Source organism: Anabrus simplex, chromosome 6, assembly GCF_040414725.1.
Source record: "Anabrus simplex isolate iqAnaSimp1 chromosome 6, ASM4041472v1, whole genome shotgun sequence".
Lineage (NCBI taxonomy): Eukaryota > Metazoa > Arthropoda > Insecta > Orthoptera > Tettigoniidae > Anabrus > Anabrus simplex.
The window spans coordinates 6055930-6076228 of NC_090270.1; the positions used below are offsets into that span (position 1 = coordinate 6055930).

At 40.0% G+C, this 20299-nt stretch overlaps 1 protein-coding gene across 4 annotated transcripts in view; it reads right to left on the reverse strand.

Annotated features, from left to right (window-relative positions):
- Positions 1–4728: 4728 nt before the first annotated feature.
- Positions 4729–20299, reverse strand: part of LOC136875406 (sodium-coupled monocarboxylate transporter 1) — a 238344-nt gene continuing 222773 nt past the window's right edge. For all 4 annotated transcript variants that reach the window (XM_068228195.1, XM_068228197.1, XM_068228196.1 and 1 more), the window contains 2 exons: positions 17259–17460; positions 4729–5269 (listed from right to left, as the gene is read on the reverse strand). In XM_068228195.1, the coding sequence (XP_068084296.1) occupies positions 5201–5269; positions 17259–17460 (271 nt within the window). In that variant the 3' untranslated portion in view covers positions 4729–5200. The remainder of the gene's footprint in view (positions 5270–17258; positions 17461–20299) is intronic.

Consider the following 20299-nt stretch of genomic DNA (forward strand, 5'->3'; position numbering starts at 1 on the left):
GTGCATTTTGAAATATAAGAAAATTAAAACAAACATTATCCTTTAAGAAAAGAGAAAACTGATGACAAGGCTCGTATATCAAAAAAACAATCGTAGTCACCGTACCTATAATTACAACTAAATTATTCTTTTAAAGAAATTTAACAATATTTCCCAGACACAATTAACTTCAGTAGATTTAAAAGCTTCATTACAATTAGCTAGTTTGTGACAATTTACTTGTTAATTAAATTTGGTTGTTCGAGCTCGAATCCATCCTTCCATAATGGAAGTCATAAATAACTCAGGTGCACCAGTAGTGGGTACGCGCGTCCCAATAAAATTCCCCAAAATGTAACTTATTACATTTTTGAAATCCCTCAGTGAACACGGAAGCGTTTCAAATTTAAACCTACAACCGCGTCCCCTAACACACTAACAATGTCCTCAAGAAACATTAAGGAAGGCAAAATTTAAAATGAATAAAGAGCCGACATCAAAAGGAAAGGAAAGAATTGCGGAAGGAAATCAATAATAATAATAATAATAATAATAATAATAATAATAATAATAATAATAATAATAAGGTAGCACAATAATGTAGAAACAATTAAAACTCATCTTGTGACCAGTTCATCACATCACCAACACAGGTACGCCATGCAACAACGAACGTCTGCACGTCACGAGTATTGTTAAGACACTCACACCGCTACAATGCAAACTTATCACACCGTTATCAGAAAAACAAATGAAAGCATATCAACAACAATGGAACAGAAATGGAGTGAAGCTCCAAATCAGTAACATTAATCGAAATTCAAAAAAAAGAAGATTTCAAATAATAATAATAATAATAATAATAATAATAATAATAATAATAATAAAATAATTTGAAAGGGAAAATTAAATTAAATTTTCTTTCATCCAAAACACGCTTCAGTATTCACTAGGGTTTAAAATAATTTTAAATATCCAGTTGCCTTTATGAGGCTAATGATACAAGATACTACATACACCTTCACTTGTCACAGCTCCAGTTCAAAGAGCAGATCATTTTAAACCACACTGTTCCGGTGACGCATAAGTATGTGCATCAATAAAAATTATTCACTTGTTTAAGTATAACCTAATTGGTAGGGCATATTTAGATTAACGGAATTCAATAATGGAAGATGCGATCGAGAATCACAAATAAGATCAAGATAACTCAATCTAACGATCACAAGATCGATATTACAATAATAGTATGAGCATTAGCAATTTCCGTATACTTCAGAAGGAAGAAAATATAAAGAATCTACCTAAAATCTCAAATTAACAAATATAAATTTGCGAGAGTGTCCAGCAGCTAATATTTTTACCAAGTAGTTTCGAAACATTGCATTTATTACGGCCTGGAACCCAGCTTTATCACATCACCAAGATATGACACAATATAATATTAACCCGAGCAGATTTGGGAGAAGAAAGCCACAAGACTGCTTACGGAACAAGCACATTTCTCACGACTAGATTATATAGGTTCTCGACGTAAGGCAGTTATTATTATTATTAGTGCAACACATAAAAATCAGCGTATCAAAGGGGTTTCACACGGGAATCTTCTCAGAACATAATTTGGCGAATACACATTGCTCTCCTGCAAGTGGTATGTCGAGGCTGTGATTCACAAGACGTCTCCCGAAGAAATTATTATTAATTCAAAACATCGAAGGTTGGCGTTTTACTCACTGCAGAATAATTCCCAGAAGATTACATGGAAAGTCTGTCAGGGTAAATATGATGCCAGACGATCACTTACCGGATTGTTGAAGACGTTTTTCAATACTCACTTATACAGTTTGGTGCAAACATTCCCAAGAAAAATATTATATAGCTGCAGGCACTCGTAGTCGCAAAAAGGTTGCATTCCACACTTACTTACAAGCTACAATTGCACCACCACCACATAAATGTCATTACACAGGCCTACGCCTCCCTTCACAATCTCCTACGGTGGATTCAAATCGTTCTTGCCTGCCATAGCGACTGGCAGCAAGCCAAGCGACATGACGCCTGCACTAGCCGACCGCTGGAACAGAAGTGTTCGTTTGGAATAATGGCCGCTAGGGCGCGCACTGCAGAACAGTTGACTATCGAGCAGCGGGAATACCCAATAAGAAACTCGTAGACAGCAACATTCAATAAAAGTCCAATGGCGAAGCAATTTCCTACAGTTATATTACAATTTGCACCAATAATAATCCCAACAGTACAACAATTAGCTACCGCAGAGTTCCCTTCTTTTGGGACAAGATTAAACGATAGTTTCCATTTCTCCTTTTTTTATGAATTCCACATAATCAAATTTCCGGTGTAGCGGTGATTTCACGTAGTCCTTAAATTATACCGCTACAGTACCAACAAGAGCTCATAAGTGCCTATAAGCACCTTTGAGCGTTCTAGTAACATCAATTCTTTGATTAATAAAGACCCAGCGAAAAGCCGCGCGCTCCTCGGTTTCCCGTTTTCACACCAGGCAAGGGCAGGTTCACTTCGTTCCCACTCATGTCCCACTGTCACCATAAGGCCTATCTCTGTCGGTGCGATGTAACATAAAAGGAGATGTAATTTAAACGTTCGGCGTATTTCATTACTGCAGACAAACAAGAAAATCTACCTCTCCTTTCGACTACTTTCTGTAACCGGGAAACCAGATTAACCTTGTATTTTCTTTTCAGTGAGGATGATCGCTAGTTAAATTGGGAGTTGGAGTGGGGCAATGCACGTGTATCTCCATTGAACAAAAGTTTCCTTTCCATTGCACCAGCGACAACAAGTGCAACTGTAGCTTTAGGTGACGTCAAACGCTACACACCATTACGAAACAGATTTTTATCATAGCCACGTCTCACTTTATGTTTGCCTTCACGTTTACTAGCACGAGAAGCCAGCAGCACCTCGCGGCAGCCAGGAGTAGGAGGATGACGAGCCTACGCCCAGCTGACGTCCTCACGTTTCTCTCAGCAGGCCTCCTCATTATTTGCTGTATCTGCTTGTCCGCTCTCTTCCCAGCCATGATAAGCGATCATAAACGAAGTCAACTCGTTATTTCTAGGTCTCTGATACAGTCAAATGAGTTGGCAAGTACGACCTGTCGCACGGAGGATTTCATAGCTAGACTCACTAGTTGATACTTACACTGAACAGCTTGAGCTCGGACAGAACAGAACATTGCGTCCACTCACGACCCACCTTCTTCCAGATTTTCATTACCGCATTCGCCGCTACATTGACTAGAAACGCCTTTGGCAATGAATTCAACTCATTCAGCTCGTCTTCAGTAAAAGGGTTCAGTTTCTTTTTGCTAACAAATTTAACGACCGACTTTTCAATAGCATTACACTTAGTATCAAATAGAAATTACATCATGACTTCACTACACAGTTGTTTCTTTCTCACTGACAGATACGACATTTGAACATTGCACTTTACATGTGTATCTCACCAACCGCTATGACCGCTGTGAGGTTAGGTCAGGACTGTTAGGTTAGATTAGGTTATGACGTCATGACTTATTAACGCCATGATGATGCCAGAGGTCATTGACCTTATTGACGTCTTCACCAACCACAAATACTGATTCAGCAAACTTCGAATCGTCTGCGCACTGTCTGAAACTCTGTTTCCCTGACTGCTCATATATTTTTATCCGAAATTTTTAATATTTTAGTGGCAGCTTGAGATGTATCAAAATATAGATGTATAGAAGAGCTGTCAACGACATAATTGCGATAGGACAAAATAACTTTCTTCTTGACATGTTACAATCACCCCTTTTCAGGATATGTGGAAGAGTGGATACGCGTCACCTGCAAAATATACATGAAATCTGGACATGGATGTGCATCATTACGCAGTGTGTTACAACATCCTCTTCCTGTGTTTGTCCACTGCATGTAGGCGGACGGAAAGCCCCTTAGTGAGTTCCTAAAACAGTTGAAGGACGAAAATCGCCATCCAGGATCCTTTACATTCTCTACAAACTCCAGTGTGAGCGGAACAATTGAAGTTCATGTACGCAAGCCGCACTAAAGCATGTCGTACAATTATGAACCATTTTCATCGCTTGTTCTGTTTTACTTTTTAAATTAATATTATTTAAATGCTGCGTCGGTGTAATCATGCTTGTCCAGTTCAAGCTCCCTGAAATTAAACTCAGTGACAGTTGGAAGTGAACAGAGGTTTGAGTTATTGAAAGTGTTGACTGTAAAGTTAGGGGAAACTTTGACAGTGTAGTGCCTCTACAGTAGAGTATAAACGATGTTTGTAACTTTTTTAAATATGTTCATAAATTGTACCGATAATGACTTTAATTTATGACATGATGCAAATTTTTGGCAATTGATTGTTGTAAACCTGTGCTAATTTACTAAAAGGCGTTCTTTGTATACCTTAATATGTTCAAATCCTGTAATATAAATAACAGTACGGAAAAACGAAATATGGAGTATTTTAATGGTAACCGACAGAAGGGTGGGAAGCGGATATTTAGACGATGAATTTCCCGATGCCTGCAGACAATAACACCAACGTCAAACTTAGGGCCCCTCCCTTACGGTTTTTTTTTCGAGTTTCTGACAATTTGTTATGTGAATGCAAAACCTCAAATATTCTATGTTCTATGTTTAGACATCTTGGGACGGGAAGGTACCAGATGAGAACAATAAATTAAACTAAGACAACTGCAATTATAGTGCACCGCATTTTAACTCAATTGCATGTGGTAAGTTTATATACATTAAATATTGTAATTTACAAACCAATGACACATACTCTAGAGCATCTTCTAAAAGTGTAATAGAAAATGTAATCAGGCTGAAAGTGGGCCATTATCAGGCTTCTCGATTAGAAGACACCCCTTTGAAATATAACACAAGGCATTGCCCAGCCACGTTAGTTCCCCTATTACGTGCTCTTTTTAAGGTATACACAATAAATAACATATAACACTTTGGAAGCAAAATAAGATTATGAATAATCTTGAATTTTTAATATCATAGAAAATGGGGATGTAAGTACCAGATGTCTGATACTCGACATTATTACTCATACTCTTGACACAGATTACAGAGATTCCTGTTATGAGCGACGGAAACGGAAACATCACATTTCTTCACTCCTCAGTCACAACTCCGCCATAAACATCTTGGAATATATTTCTGGGACCAGCCGTTGTTTATTCCTCGATGTTTTGTGTTGTGTTCTCGTGACGACCAGGACCCTCGATGACAAGTAGTTCCACGGGCTGTAAAGAGAACCACACCACATGGCCTGACATTTCAAAATTACATAATATTGATACAAATATGTCTTACGTCATCCGAAAATTTGTGCAGCGTAATGCGACAAAATGTGTGACGGAAGTGTAACCAAAGTAAAGGTGCAGGCTGTGATGTATGGATGGCCAGACAATGTTACCTAGCAACAGAGCAGGCTGTAATGTATGGATGGCCAGACAATGTTACCTAGACACAGTGCAAGCTGTGATGTATGGATGGCCAGACAATGTTACCTAGCAACAGTGCAGGCTGTGATGTATGGATGGCCAGACCATGTTACCTAGCAACAGTGCAGGCTGTGATGTATGGATGGCCAGACAATGTTACTTAGCAACGGTGCAGCCTGTGACGTATGGATGGCCAGACAATGTTACTTAGCAACGGTGCAGCCTGTGATGTATGGATGGCCAGACAATGTTACTTAGCAACGGTGCAGCCTGTGACGTATGGATGGCCAGACAATGTTACCTAGCAACAGTGCAAGCTGTCATGTATGGATGGCCAGACAATGTTACCTAGCCCCTTCGGTGGCGGGTTTTGGCAGACCTCCTGTGCCAGAAAAGTGAGGTTTTTTCGGAGGAATTTATTTATTTTTCGGAAGCAAGGAATGAGTAACAATTATTAATGGAACACATTCATATATTATTCAAGGTTAATAAAAACTTACTTTACACTCTATTTACACTTTTTTACAGTTGACTTGTGATATAGTTTCATAAAATATTGGTGTTTTGAGTAGGGCCTAGACTGTCCTGTGAGCAATGCATTTTTATTTCAGGCTTTTGTATTACTCCCATCAGCAATACTAACGCAATAAATTGCCAAATTTTGTAAGAGCTTCTTTTTTCCAAAACTGTACCCTTCCATGCGGAGATTTATTTACAAGGTTTTCAATGCACTTTTAGCATAGGGCCAACGAATGTTTTCGGTCACTGTCAAATTTACAACTTCGTCTGTTAGAATCAGTTCAAAACAGTCAATCGCACTCACCTCTGGTAAAAAGCTAAGCCTCACACCAGGATTTCCCGTATATGGAATAATATTAGGTCGCACACTATCCCCAGGCTTACACTTTTTCCAAACGAATGTATATTCAACATCTACCATCACCTTAGCGTCTGACGTAATATCTTCTTCACTTTCACTAGAATTACTAAGGTCATCATCTGAAGAATAAATTGAATCATTATAGCTACTATCAGAAATACTAATGTCACTTAGAGATTCATCTTTGATGTAGTTCCTTATTTTGTCTTCAGACAAACTTCTCTTCCGTTTCGCGCTCGCCATTTCTGTTTACCTCGTAAGCTGGACAGAGGTTGTATATGTAAAGTAGAGAAGATAAGGCATATTTTAAGCCAGACGCTACGTGAATACAGCTGGAAATCCTCCCGCCATCTGTTGAGAATACTTGAAAACATTTTCCCAAGCGATTAGAGTACCCGAGAAATTATTGGGCGATCGCGAAATGAACACTGCAGCTAAACGAGAATTTCTCGGGCGGTGACGTTATGGGCAGGCGTGCGCCACCCGAGAATTTCTCGGGCGTGCCACTGAAGAGGCTAACAACAGTGCAGGCTATTTTACGGGTGGATGCCATCTGAAATTAGCATCCGTCGATGTAATGCCTACAGGTCTTGCAACTTTCCCACGCAGTTTCTACTGTAGAGTGTTCGCGATGCCCTCCTTTAGCTTCCATAGCAGACGCGTAGAGTAAAAAAGTTCAGCAATTTGTTATGGGTTCTATCTTGGCGGAGAAGTTCTTAATCCATTTGGAATAATGATCAAACATACCCATTGCTTGCCGGAGTGAGGCCATGTGAGCAGAAGACGGAGACGCTCCGGATCCAGTTTGATCGTATTCTCGGTAACAGTTGAGAGTAGTCCTAGAACATTTACATCTGGTTCCATTTAAGGTCAGTCTGTATTTGGAAGCTAATTCAAAATTTCATCACGCTCAGTTTTATTGCTTCCACAAACTGTAATATCATCGAAATATGTATCTCGAAGATACTCATTTCGTATTATTTCGTTCGAAGCAAGCGACTGGGTTTGTTACCGTACTACAAAAGGGATCTTGCGGAACTGGTAAAGCTTTAGACAACGGCTTATATTCAGGAGGAACTGAAATTTGATGGTATGCATTTCTGAGATCAATAGAGCTCAAAAATGAGTAACTGGATACTTTCTGAACTAATTCATGTACTTGTGGGAAAGGGAAGGCATCTACTAATGTAAATCGATCGTTTGGGCACAATCTACAACCATCCTTTCCTTGCGATTTGCGCTAGTTACGACAAGTGCTTGAGCTCGCCAAGGAGAATGGCTTTTCTCTATAACCCGTTCATTCAAGAGTTTCTTTATTTGTGACTGAATAAGATCAGCATCTTCTTTTGAATGACGCCCTGGTGTGCGAGCGACTGGTTTTTCGTATGGAAGCAGATTATAAAAGAACTTAGCCGGTGGAACAATGGCTGGAACAAAGGTAGAAATCGGGAGTGTAGGTTTGGGTCCTAGAATGATGTCTGCACAAAGGTTTTTGAGCACTCATGTAAGTGTCTCTCTAACTCGAGAACCTCCGAGAGATTACAAGTAGTGGCTGTAGATAGATTCATAAGGCAAATTGACTCCGTCTTAGTGCGTAGACTTCGGTCCTACTGTACTTTCTAACACATTTCCTGGAGCTGTCCACGAAAATGCTAAAATCTACCAAGAAGGACAGAAAAAGACAGGGAAATTGGTGACCTTGTAAGACAAACCAGTCTCGCAAGTATGGGGTCTCTTTCGGCATCAGAACAACGACCGAAAAACGGTAAAACATCCTTGGATATCACAATGAACTGACACAGAAGTAATCTGACCCAGGATCAAGAAAGATAAGTGCAGTGAAATAGAACATAACTGTAGAAGTGACAGAGCAAAATGCTTATGAGAATAACAAACAATCAGAATCAGGTAACCTATCTCTTGAAGAAACTTCACCTGCGACTTTAAACCTGGTACTTGGGTGGTAGACGACGAGAATGGGGACCCTATCAGAGATAAGGTAGATGTTGTTGCGAGGTCGAAACAATACTGTGAAGAGTTGCATTTTGGAAATAACAACGGTGCAGAGCATGTAGCAGTTGAGGCTCCAATCTTACGCAGCGAAATAGAAAATTCAATTCAACATCTGAATAACTCCGAGTCTCCTGGTGTAGATGGCACAGGACGGTGTCATTGTGTAAAGGAGTATGGGAAAGTGGGGAGTAGCCAGGCGAAACTGTTGCACTCATATCCCAGGCAAGAGAAATCTTCCTGTACATCTTGAACCAGAGTTTGAAGCCGTATGTCCTCCCTCACATATCTGCATAAGAAGTAGTTCTTTTGAAGGAAAAGGCACCCGAGAAAAGAGAGCCTTAACTATACACGGCATGAAGATAGTTACACCCACAACTCTGACGTGAAAAATTTTTAGAAGGTGATAAAATATATAACAACAGATAGACAACAGATTTTGATATATTTAATCATGCTGGAGAGCAAAAAGGGAAAATTCAGGAGAGTGCAAAAACGCTACATCATGCATTGAAGGCTACTTAATGTACAAACGTTAGCCATACAGTATATAAGAACGAGAATTTTTATTGTAAAAGAGATTTATTACATTGATGGAATTGTAAAATAATAGCTTGCTCAAATGGATAGGTCATGTCCACAGTTCAGCTAAAATAAAGAATTTGCCTTCCTTTTCCAACACATTGATGCTCAGTCATGGCCCTCAATCAATTGCTGCTAATTTCAGATGAGCACCAGCCATAAGACATGGTTGCTAGGTAACAGTGTCTGGCCATCCATCCATACCCTACACCACAGGCTGCAGAGTTGCTAGGTAACAGTGTCTGGCCATCCATCCATACCCTACACCACAGGCTGCAGAGTTGCTAGGTAACAGTGTCTGGCCATCCATCCATACCCTTCACCACAGGCTGCAGAGTTGCTAGGCAATAGTGTCTGGCCATCCATCCATACCCTACACCACAGGCTGCAGAGTTGCTAGGTAACAGTGTCTGGCCATCCATCCATACCCTACACCACAGGCTGCAGAGTTGCTAGGTAACAGTGTCTGGCCATCCATCCATACCCTTCACCACAGGCTGCAGAGTTGCTAGGCAGTAGTGTCTGGCCATCCATCCATACCCTACACCACAGGCTGCAGAGTTGCTAGGTAACAGTGTCTGGCCATCCATCCATACCCTTCACCACAGGCTGCAGAGTTGCTAGGCAATAGTGTCGGGCCATCCATCCATACCCTTCACCACAGGCTGCAGAATTGCTAGGTAACAGTGTCTGGCCATCCATCCATACCCTTCACCACAGGCTGCAGAATTGCTAGGTAACAGTGTCTGGCCATTCATCCATACCCTTCACCACAGGCTGCAGAATTGCTAGGTAACAGTGTCTGGCCATCCATCCATACCCTTCACCACAGGCTGCAGAATTGCTAGGTAACAGTGTCTGGCCATCCGTCCATACCGTACACCAGAGACTGCAGAGTTGCTTGGTAACAGTGTCGGGGCATCCATCCATACCTTACATCACAGCCCGCACAATTGCTAGGTAACAGTGTCGAGCCATCCGTCCATACCCTATACCACAGGCTGCAGATTGCTAGGGTTACACTTCTGTCTAGCTAACTTCCGTATCGCATATTTTCAGATGATCTCCAGCCATATAACATTTATGGCAAAAGGAATTACGAATAGATTTGCTAAAAGTAAACAACTGCATCTTGAGAACATTCAATACATATTAAAATACAGTATTATTATCATTATTTGCACTTAAGTCTTGCAGCATTAATGAAATAATCATCAAATTGAACACTACCATTACGTACTTCAAGTCATTGCTGCCCATAACCTTCAAATATGCATCTCAAAGGAATAGCCTTAGCTGCATGATGTAGCAAAAACGCTACAATCATATTTCAAGACTTTTTAGTAACAAATATTGTAAACTGTACATTACTAGACATTTATGATGAAATATAAATGTATTTTTGGCAGAGCAGTGTGTTTTTGTTAAACTTTAGTCGTCATCGAGTCACCTAGAATTATATTCCAATGCTACTCATGCATGTCCAACTGCCGCATGCAAAGATAACATAGCACATAGACGGAGAAAATTATTGTCCGTAGCCCCGTGTAGCATAATTTCTGGAACTACAGATGTCAAGGGTAATATATACAAAGTAATGTTTGCCATCTTTTAGCATGTTGCTGAACTGCAAGAAGAATATTATGTAGCGAAAACGCTACACTATGCAGTGTAGGTTTATGTGAGAGAAATAATTAAAAATTCGCGTGAGTTCTGTGCCCCCGTTTTCATATTCTTCCTTGACTATATGAAAGTCTTTGATTGCGTTGTCTGGAAGAAGGTGCTCATGGACATCAGCTCTGTGCAACAATCACGTAGCAGAGGGTTGTAGGCATATCAATTGGTGGAACAATTATAAACAATCTCTGATTTGCAGATGACACTGTGCTTATAGCCAGCAGAGAAGATGAACTTAGTCTGCCATATGGATTACACATCAATCTCAGCAAATCCAAACTTGATCGAGAAGCACTCATAAGGGACTTGGTGCATTCTGTGTGACACGGGCAGTTGTGAAGACGAGCTCGCCAAGATGTGGCAGAACAGCACAAAGATCCGCCTCGTGTTTTCCCGCTTCTTATACGTTTGTGAAACTTGCGAGTTTCCTTGATGGCGCAGAATGCTAGGCAATAAATGGACTAAAGATGAACTCCATTCTCAAAGGATTTAACATCTCCAAGCGTCTTTTTTCGCATGCGTTCTCCAGTTATTTGGACGTATTATAAAAATAGGTGGAGGAAATCAAGAAAAAGTAGTAATGGGAGGGAAGGTTTAGGGCAGGGGGAGAACAGAGAGCAGGTGGATGGACAAGTCAATAAGATAACCGGTCTATCTCTTCATGAGGCTTTAAGACAAGCTGTTGACATCTTAGTTCATGACGTCACGCACGACGCTCACCGCTGAGTATAACGACTTTTGATGATGACACTTTGCCACAAACATTGTTGTATCTGAGGGCTACTCAGCCTCTTGAACCTCCCGGTGATTGTAACAAGCGCGGGAACGAGTTCCTACTCGTGAATGTTTCGCTGTACTATGGAAATATTTATCATTCGCTGGTTATTTTCATAAATATAAGAAAAAGATGATAATAATAATAATAATAATAATAATAATAATAATAATAATAATAATAATAATAATAATCGCATGGCCTCAGCTGCCGTGTGCAGACATTTTTATTTGATGCCATCTCGCTGTCTGCTCGTCAATTTCGACGTTGTGTTTTATTCTAGGCCCACTAGATGGCAGATCGAGTAAACCAAAACTCTCTTGGGTGTCTATGGCTGAGATGTAATGAATTTTGTCGGGTAAACACCAAATGTGTGACTACAGATCTTTTATATGAAGACATTGTATGATATTGAGTGTCCAATGGATTTTTAACCGTCCTTCAAAAATCCGACTACCTCTGCCGTTTGTGAATCCGCTATCTTATTTATTAATTTAATTTAATTTCGCACATTGTGCATTAAAAAAGCAAATTGATTATTGCTTGATGAGCACGCAATTCAAATCGTGTCTGTTAAATACAGAACAACACAGTGATATCTCTTTACAAAAGAAAATATTTATAAAATCCTCCTATCAATACAATTCAAGTCATCTGTTAGATGAAGCAAAGTCTATACATGTTTCAGCCTAATCTCAAGGCCATCTTCAGTAGTAAAACAATTATTACATAATATACAAACAAATTAAAACACGTAATGATGTGAAGTGACAGTGATCATGATAAGTGAGTTAAAAACACATTGAGGTGCAAAGTCCTCTCGTCTAATAGATCTTGCTGGCTGTTAAATAAAACACTATGCTGAGGAGTGTAGTGAGACCGTCAATACTACGAATAAAACGTGTAACATCTGTAATGAGAAAAAAGGAATATATGAGTGGATGAGGAACAAGTTAAAATGATGTACGAAAAGAAAACTCATATGACTTACTTGTAACTAAAAGTTGTCGTCTCGAATGGAGATGACCTTGTCGGTCTCAAGTCACATTGACAACTAAGCCTGTGTGTGGCTTACTGTGTATCTGTGTCGATGTGGTTGGGAGGGGTAATGGAGGGGGAGGGGCAGGCAGGGAGGGACGTTGTGATTCGCGGAAGGAGGGTGTTGATGGAAGGGCGGGTCTTGTTCTAGAATATCGGTAGTGAAACTCTTTTTTATTAATGAACTGTTCGCAGATGAGCGGGACAAAGGTTTCCAATAAAATATTTTTCTTTTCGTTGATTTCATTTAAGTTATAGACGGGATTGTTATATTGGTCAATATCTATATATATATTCTCTAGTATATTAAGTAAGGGACCTTTCTGTTCGTAATGCAGGATCTTTAAATCTTGATCAATTGTTGTGTATTTATGATTTTTCTCTCTACAATGTTCGCTCATGGCTGAGTTTTCTTTTCGTACATCATTTTAACTTGTTCCTCATCCACTCATATATTCCTTTTTTCTCATTACAGATGTTACACGTTTTATTCGTAGTATTGACGGTCTCACTACACTCCTCAGCATAATGTTTTATTTAACAGCCAGCAAGATCTATTAGATGAGAGGACTTTGCACCTCAATGTGTTTTTAACTCACTTATCATGATCACTGTCACTTCACATCATTACGTGTTTTAATTTGTTTGTATATTATGTAATAATTGTTTTACTACTGAAGATGGCCTTGAGATTAGGCTGAAACATGTATAGACTTTGCTTCATCTAACAGATGACTTGAATTGTATTGATAGGAGGATTTTATAAATATTTTCTTTTGTAAAGTGATAACCGTCAATACGGAATGAGATTCATAACTTGCAACAGTGATATCTGTCTAAGCGAAGTGCCGTTAATGATATTTGTGTTAGGAAGTGTAATCATTGATAATCCTAGTGTAGAATAGACAGCACCTATTTCAAGAGAGCACTAGGCAAGTTTTTTGCAGGATCTACTTTCTTGGAGCCTGCTTCACAAAGAACACAGGAGAGACAGATATACCAACCAGACATGCCGAAAGAAAGCCACCAGCACACTGCGACACCTAGGGAGGAAATTGATAAGCATGAAATCTGTTCAATATGCGACAAAAGAGTTGAAGAAAATGATACAGCTGTGACCTGCGACGGGTTATGCCACCTCTCATATGCGCAGCTACAACAAGGTCAATTTAACGCTCTTAAATCAACCAATAAAAAGAAGTCAAAACTTCGGTGGTTAAGTGTTAGCTGTGATCAAGATTTCACACTATATACAGCAGGAAAGAACATGTAGGGAGCACTGGAAGACATGCGTGCAGAACTATAGCTGGGTCCACGAGAGTTAGCGCCACCGGTGAGAAAAAGTTGACTAACACTGCTCGAAAATTATCTGTTGCTATGGCAACGATAACAGCGATGGTAAGGAAGCTATCGCCACGTGTTCTCAGTCGCTGTGTTGTTTGTTGCTGGTTTATGTATGGATATTATTTTCGTTAGTTTATGTTTCTGTAAGTTAAACAGTGGCTAGTTGTACTGTTCTGTTCTCTATTTAACATGTGCATTTGTTGTCAGTTCTGTCTTAAATGCAGGAATTATTAGCATGGCTTCACGAACGGGTCACAGTTTACTGAATTGCATTTGGCCAAGATAATTGTGTGAAAGGGTGTTATGCCTCAGAGTGAGGTAATTATGGCTGCTGTCGTCGCTCAGATGTCAGACTTCAACTTGAAAATAAATCAAATGGCCGAAGCCGAAGCTAACCGTAGAATGCCTCAAAGAGAAAAGTGAACGAGACAAAACTTGATTACAGCCCTCGGAAAGCAAACACAGGCCAAATGAGAGAGGGAAGACCAAAATCAATAGAGCAACCTATCACCAGCGAAAAAAAAAGCTACCATCCAAGACTAGAACATAGAATATCGTCGTTGCCGGGACAAAACCTCCTATGTGAAATATTTTAGCTTAGAACTTTGGCCAGTAAGGTTATGTCATCTAAGGTGCAATATTGTGTGAAGATGGTCAAGGCATTCTGTATGTGCTGCGGGTCAGTATATCACATAGGAGGTTTTGTCCCGGCAACGACCATATGTAGGACAAAACTTCGAACACCATTGCAATAAAAAAGGTGAAGAATATCAACATAAGAATTATAAAGAAATAATTAACAGAAGAAGAAGTATGCGCTAACAACAAGTCATTCTAGGAATCAAGCAGCAGAAAGGAATGCATGGCTGTACTTGGGAAAACTATCCAAAAGCATCACAACAGAAAGCGTCAGAAACTTCCTTCAACAGAAAGGAATAGAATAAAATGTAAATGCGAGGAGTTAAATTTACCAGGTACTTTTAAATCGTTCAAAATAGGATTACCATATAGGCAACTAACGGCAACAGAAGACGCAAGATTTTGGCCTAACGGAGTGATTGTAAGGCCCCTTCGTTTCCATCGTCGACACAGAAACAGGCCAACTCAGGGAATCAACCTGGAAACTTACATGTGAAGATAAAGCCAATACAAACAAAAAAAATAAGAACGTCCACAGAATTGCAAAAATTAATAAAGATTGCACCCCAGATTTATTAAAGACACTACTCTGGAACTTTGAAGGATTGAAAAATGCCCTGGATTTGATGCCAGAAAACTTAATCCTACCACATGATGCAGTAATCTTAAGTTAACTCACCGTAGAAAGGTCACGCCACACAAGGTGTACGTGGCCATTCAGTGCCATAATGTAAACCGATACCAACTATACATAATAATCGCTGTCTACTTTCAGCCCGAATATAAAGAAGAAGATATAATCGATAAGCTGGTCACTGCAATAAATATGATACATCGGAACGAAATAACCATATTAATGGGAGATTTAAACTGCAGAGTCGACATAAGTCAAAATAAGTCGGAGAACGTAGTCGAGTATTTAGAAAGCGGAGGCATGAAAATAGTAAATAAAATATACTCTAAAACATATATATGTGTAAATAGTTGCAACACAATTGATCTAGTCTTCAGCAATGTAAGGTCAACGCAACAGAAGGTACTATCAAATATAGTTGCAAGGAAGCACCTACCAGTGGACACTATCATAAAACTGGGAGAGATGTAAAAGACCGAAAATGAAAAAGAAAAACCCAAGAGGGGGAGAAGAGTTGACCAAATTAAATTAGCTGAAATGGACACAGATGCAATAACTGAAAAAGTTCGTGAAGGAAATATAGATAATGCCAATTTAGAAAGATGTATCAAAGATAACGACATATATAAGAATCGAGAAAATTGAAAAGCGAAGCCCTGGTTTAATCACAACACGCTGAAGGCACTGAGGACAACGCCAACAGAAACATCCCTACGGAAATATAATGACGCAAGAAAGGAATATAAAACAACTAACAGAAAACAAAAGACATGTTTCAAGACAAAGAAGAGACAGAACAGCAATGGTACTGCCCAAACATGGCGATTAAAATATTGAAAGTCTTGCAGGCAAAAGAAATTCGAACAGAAGAGCTAAAAGTGAACCCGCTACCTGGATGGCGACATTGAGGCAGCTTGCATTTTTAAGTGAAAAGTGCTTAATTAGTGAATAAAACCTATATGTGAGCCTAAGATCACTCTTAGTATTTTAATTTACTTGTGTATTATTTTATTCACAGTGTAATATTAATTGAGATAGTGCATTCGGTGTTTTATTAACAATTAAGCTCCTTGCGGGTGACTGGTTGAAGCTACTCCTAAACGAGAGGAGAATTCTCCAGACTATAGGAGAAGGCTATTCCTAGGGAGACTATAATTATTTATACAATATTATATACAATATGTACAACAACCATCTCAAGTTCATATCTAAATTTCTATATCACAACTTGTGAGCCAGAAAAGAGCTTCGCTTGAGACACAGTGTAAGTCCTCTATAGAGCCTCTATAAGCATGCAAAGGACACGCACTGCTCCTCTTCTCCGCAGCCACGTTGCGATGATGTGTTCCACCCCATCTACCTTGGCCGGTGCGTCTGGGAAGGAAAAATCCATCTGGGCACTTTCACGGGTTCTCAATGATGTAATGCTCTGATAACGAGGATTGCTGTTGCCATTGTCCTTTCCAGAATATTAGTTAATGAGAACGCAATTGTATGTATTAATCACTTTCCTGAAGACCAAACCCCGACGCAAATTCAAATGTCTCGTCTAGATGGTGAGTCAAAAACATCGGTAAAGCAGATGTACGTCTTATCTGAGTTCGGTGTATTTGAAAATTCTAGTCCAATTTATGCATTGAGGACTAAAACTGTTCCTATCGAACTTCATGTGCTGAGTTATTCCATGAAAACTGAAGATGAAAATAATTGTATAGTTTATATTTGCTGTTACAGAATCTAAATTTTTTAACAGCAGTTTAATTTAGTGACACAGTTAATGTTTCCTATTGTTGGAGGTTGGAGGTCCAGGAAAGCAGAAATGTTGATGGAGTGGAAATAGCGAGGTACAGAAATAATTTACATTTGTAGTATATATTGGTAATTGGATGCGTGTTTGCTATGATTTAAATGCTCAAGTTGACTAGAATATGTCGGTAAAGTGTAAGCCTGTACTCGCGGAACCAGAAATAGCACGTTACGGGGAACGAAATGAATTGCATATCAGAATTAACAAATATTTAGCGATGCTTTTTTGTTTTATAAGGCGTTGACAGATCCGGAAGTAATTTAAACGAGTATGTTATTTACATATCGCCTCCAAGTGTAGCTACAGCACGAATGCAGTAACAAGTGAGTGTCGTTTGGTATTGACAAGGGAGTAAGTGAAACATGGAGATATTTAATTTCCAGGAAAGACATCAACACGTACCTTGTACCCCTTGCTGAGAGCGTCCTCTGTGTTGTGCTGCGGCATCATCCACCTGACGACTGGACTCAGCAACCGGCGGTCTGCGTCCCTGGGATCGTTGGGCCCCGTCGCGAAGCTCACCACCAGAGACACGACCATGGTGACCACAGCGCCCAGCACGGTGTACCACAGGTAAGAAATACGGAACAGCACGAAGACGTCACTGGACACACAAACAGATACAGTACGCGTCCAAAATGGTTATTGTTAGAAGAAATGACAAAATGTCCTTTTCTTCCATATACTGTAATTTGTTCATTTCCAATACTTATTTTCACCGAACGAACAGCTGTGACGAGGAGAGTCAATCCTCAAGGTTACAGGAGGGGGGCGCTCTAGCGGCGAGTAGCAAGCAGGACGTGACGAGCCCAGCTATAATTTGGGAGGATTCCCAACGCGTTTTAATAACCAATAAAGAATGAAGTGATTTTTTCCAGCCAATAGGAATAAATATAACCCTTACCACTATGGAGGAATACGAGATAATATAAGCTGATGTCAGTTCTCTTACCAACAAACTGTCTTACGAAATAGACTCCCTTATAAAACAGTTTCTCTTACTTACGAATTTGTACAAGCTAACAATCTTCAGTTCTACGAGTCTTGGAATGATGATGTGTCAAGTAGTTGTCTGCATCAGGGAGTAGGGCCAGGCGGAGAGCGTCCTTGAAGGCAGGTGCGAGGAACAGTTTTAGAGAACCAAGAGTCTTATGCTGAATCGTTGAACGGTTCGCTCTCAGCAGTGTCGTACATGGAATATGGGGCGCGCGCAAGACGATCAGCTCGTATTCCATGGAATCAACGTGGTCATCAGTCGACTTATTTCGTCTGCAGCGACGGATGAAAATAAAGAACACCATGAACTCACCTCTGCTTACTACGTGGGACTCATTCGCCAAAATGACTTGCTAAGTCATCGATACAAAACCTCTACCTCAGCCAATGGAACCCAGGTCTACAGCCTAATCCTGGCCTACGTAAAAGGGAAATCAACAATCATCACTGCCATATGAGTGTCAATTTTTTTAACTAATGTTATATTTCTGTGGACGAGATTATGATCTCTCTTTTGAAGTAATTATTTATCTCTAATTAGCAGTAAACATAGATTATTTTCTTGAATCTATTTAAGGTGTTGTAGTAAAGGAATATTAACCCTACTTGACACATTATAAACACTGTAATGAAACACCGACTTTTAATGAAATAATTAATAATTAATAAATAATAATAAATAATCTTCTTAGAACAAGGGTATCCCCTGACATGTTCTAAACACATGATGTATTGAGTACAGTGTTCGATTCTAGTCTTGATCACTTATTTTGTGTTCTGAACACATCAATCAATATTCTGATCACATGTTGTATCGAGTACAGCGTTTGATTCTACTCTTCTAATGTTTCGCAAGTCTAAACATGCACAATAATGTTATTGCTGCACACACTTGCCTTCGCGATGCAGGTTTAAACTTGTTCGATATAAAACTATGCCTTGACATAAGAGGCGGAGGAGGAGGAGGAGGAGGAGAATGATAAGGCTTTAACAGCCTATGTATAGTCACCATTGTTTAAAGATGACAGCTGTCAAAATAATTTTTCAAATTATCCGCCACCACATTTCAGCTAAAGAGGGCAGCAGGGTGCTCTGTTGATTTTGCACACAGAATTTCAAATTGCCCTGCGCCGCATGCATAACAGCAGCCGTTATCTTGCGCAGTAGCCTCTAAGCTAGCTTTCTTCATAAGACTAGCCGCCATCTTGTGCGAGCACCCCTAGGCTGTCTCATAAGGAGCTATGTATAGTCACTATTTTGTGTCCGCCATCTTACATAAGCATCCCTAGGACGTCTCAAGCCATCTTGTGTCTCATAAGAGCAGCCAACATCTTGTGGAATTAGATAGCTGCCAATGCCAAAGGGTTTAAGTAGGAATCGAACCGTTGATCTCATCATTAGATACTGCGAACCTGGGTATTAGGCGGAAAAATTTTGTCCGTTTTGCTCTACGATGTACCGTTTTCGAGATATTGAACATTTTGCATTTAAGCCCCAAATTTAATGAATCGAACAAGCACGGTACGTTATACTCTCTACCATAGCTAGACCTGATCATGTTACGAAGACTCGCTTCAATACAAGCTAAAACAGAGCGAATGCCAAAGGGCCTAAGTAGGAACCGAACCGTTGATCCCATCATTAGACTATGTTTTTCTTATGCTATCATGTTCCTCATACTGCGAACCTAAGTGTTAGCCAGATTAATTTTGTCCGTTTTGCTCTACGATGCACCGTTTTCGAGATATTTAACATTTTGCATTTAAGCCCCAAATTTAACGAATCGAACTAGCACGACACGTTAGCCTCTAAGCTAGCTTTCTTCATAAGAGCAGCAGCCATCATGCGCAAGCACCCTTAAGGCGTCTCGTAAGGAGTTGTGTATAGCCGCCATCTTGTGTCCGCCATCTTGTGCAAGCATCCTTAGGGCGTCTCTAGCCATCTTGTGCAAGGACCCTTAAGCCGCCTAATAAGAGCAACCGCCATCTTGCGCAAGCATCCCTAGGGTGTCTCATAAGTAGCCTTGTATAACTGCCATCTTGCGCAAGCATCCCAAGGGCGTCTCATAAGAACCTATGTATAGCGGTCATCTTGCATAAGCACCTTTAAGGAGTCATGTATAGCCACTATCTTGTGCAATTAGCGTCGAGAGGTGGCTGCTGTAGAATTTTTCTTTTTAAATTATCCGCCACCATATTTCAAAAGTATGTACATAAAGAGTGTAGCACTGAGGTTTGCGATGTAAGATGACAGCTGACAAAAAGCACGTGAGTTTGTTTACCAAACAAGAGCACGTGGAATTTTTCAATTTGCCGCCACCACATTTCAAAGGTATCTAGCTAAAGATGGCAGCACGGTGCTCTCTTGATTAAAGACGGCGGTTGATAGCTGACAGAACTTTTCAAATTGCCCCTACTACAGAGGGCAGCACGGTGCTCTGTGGATTA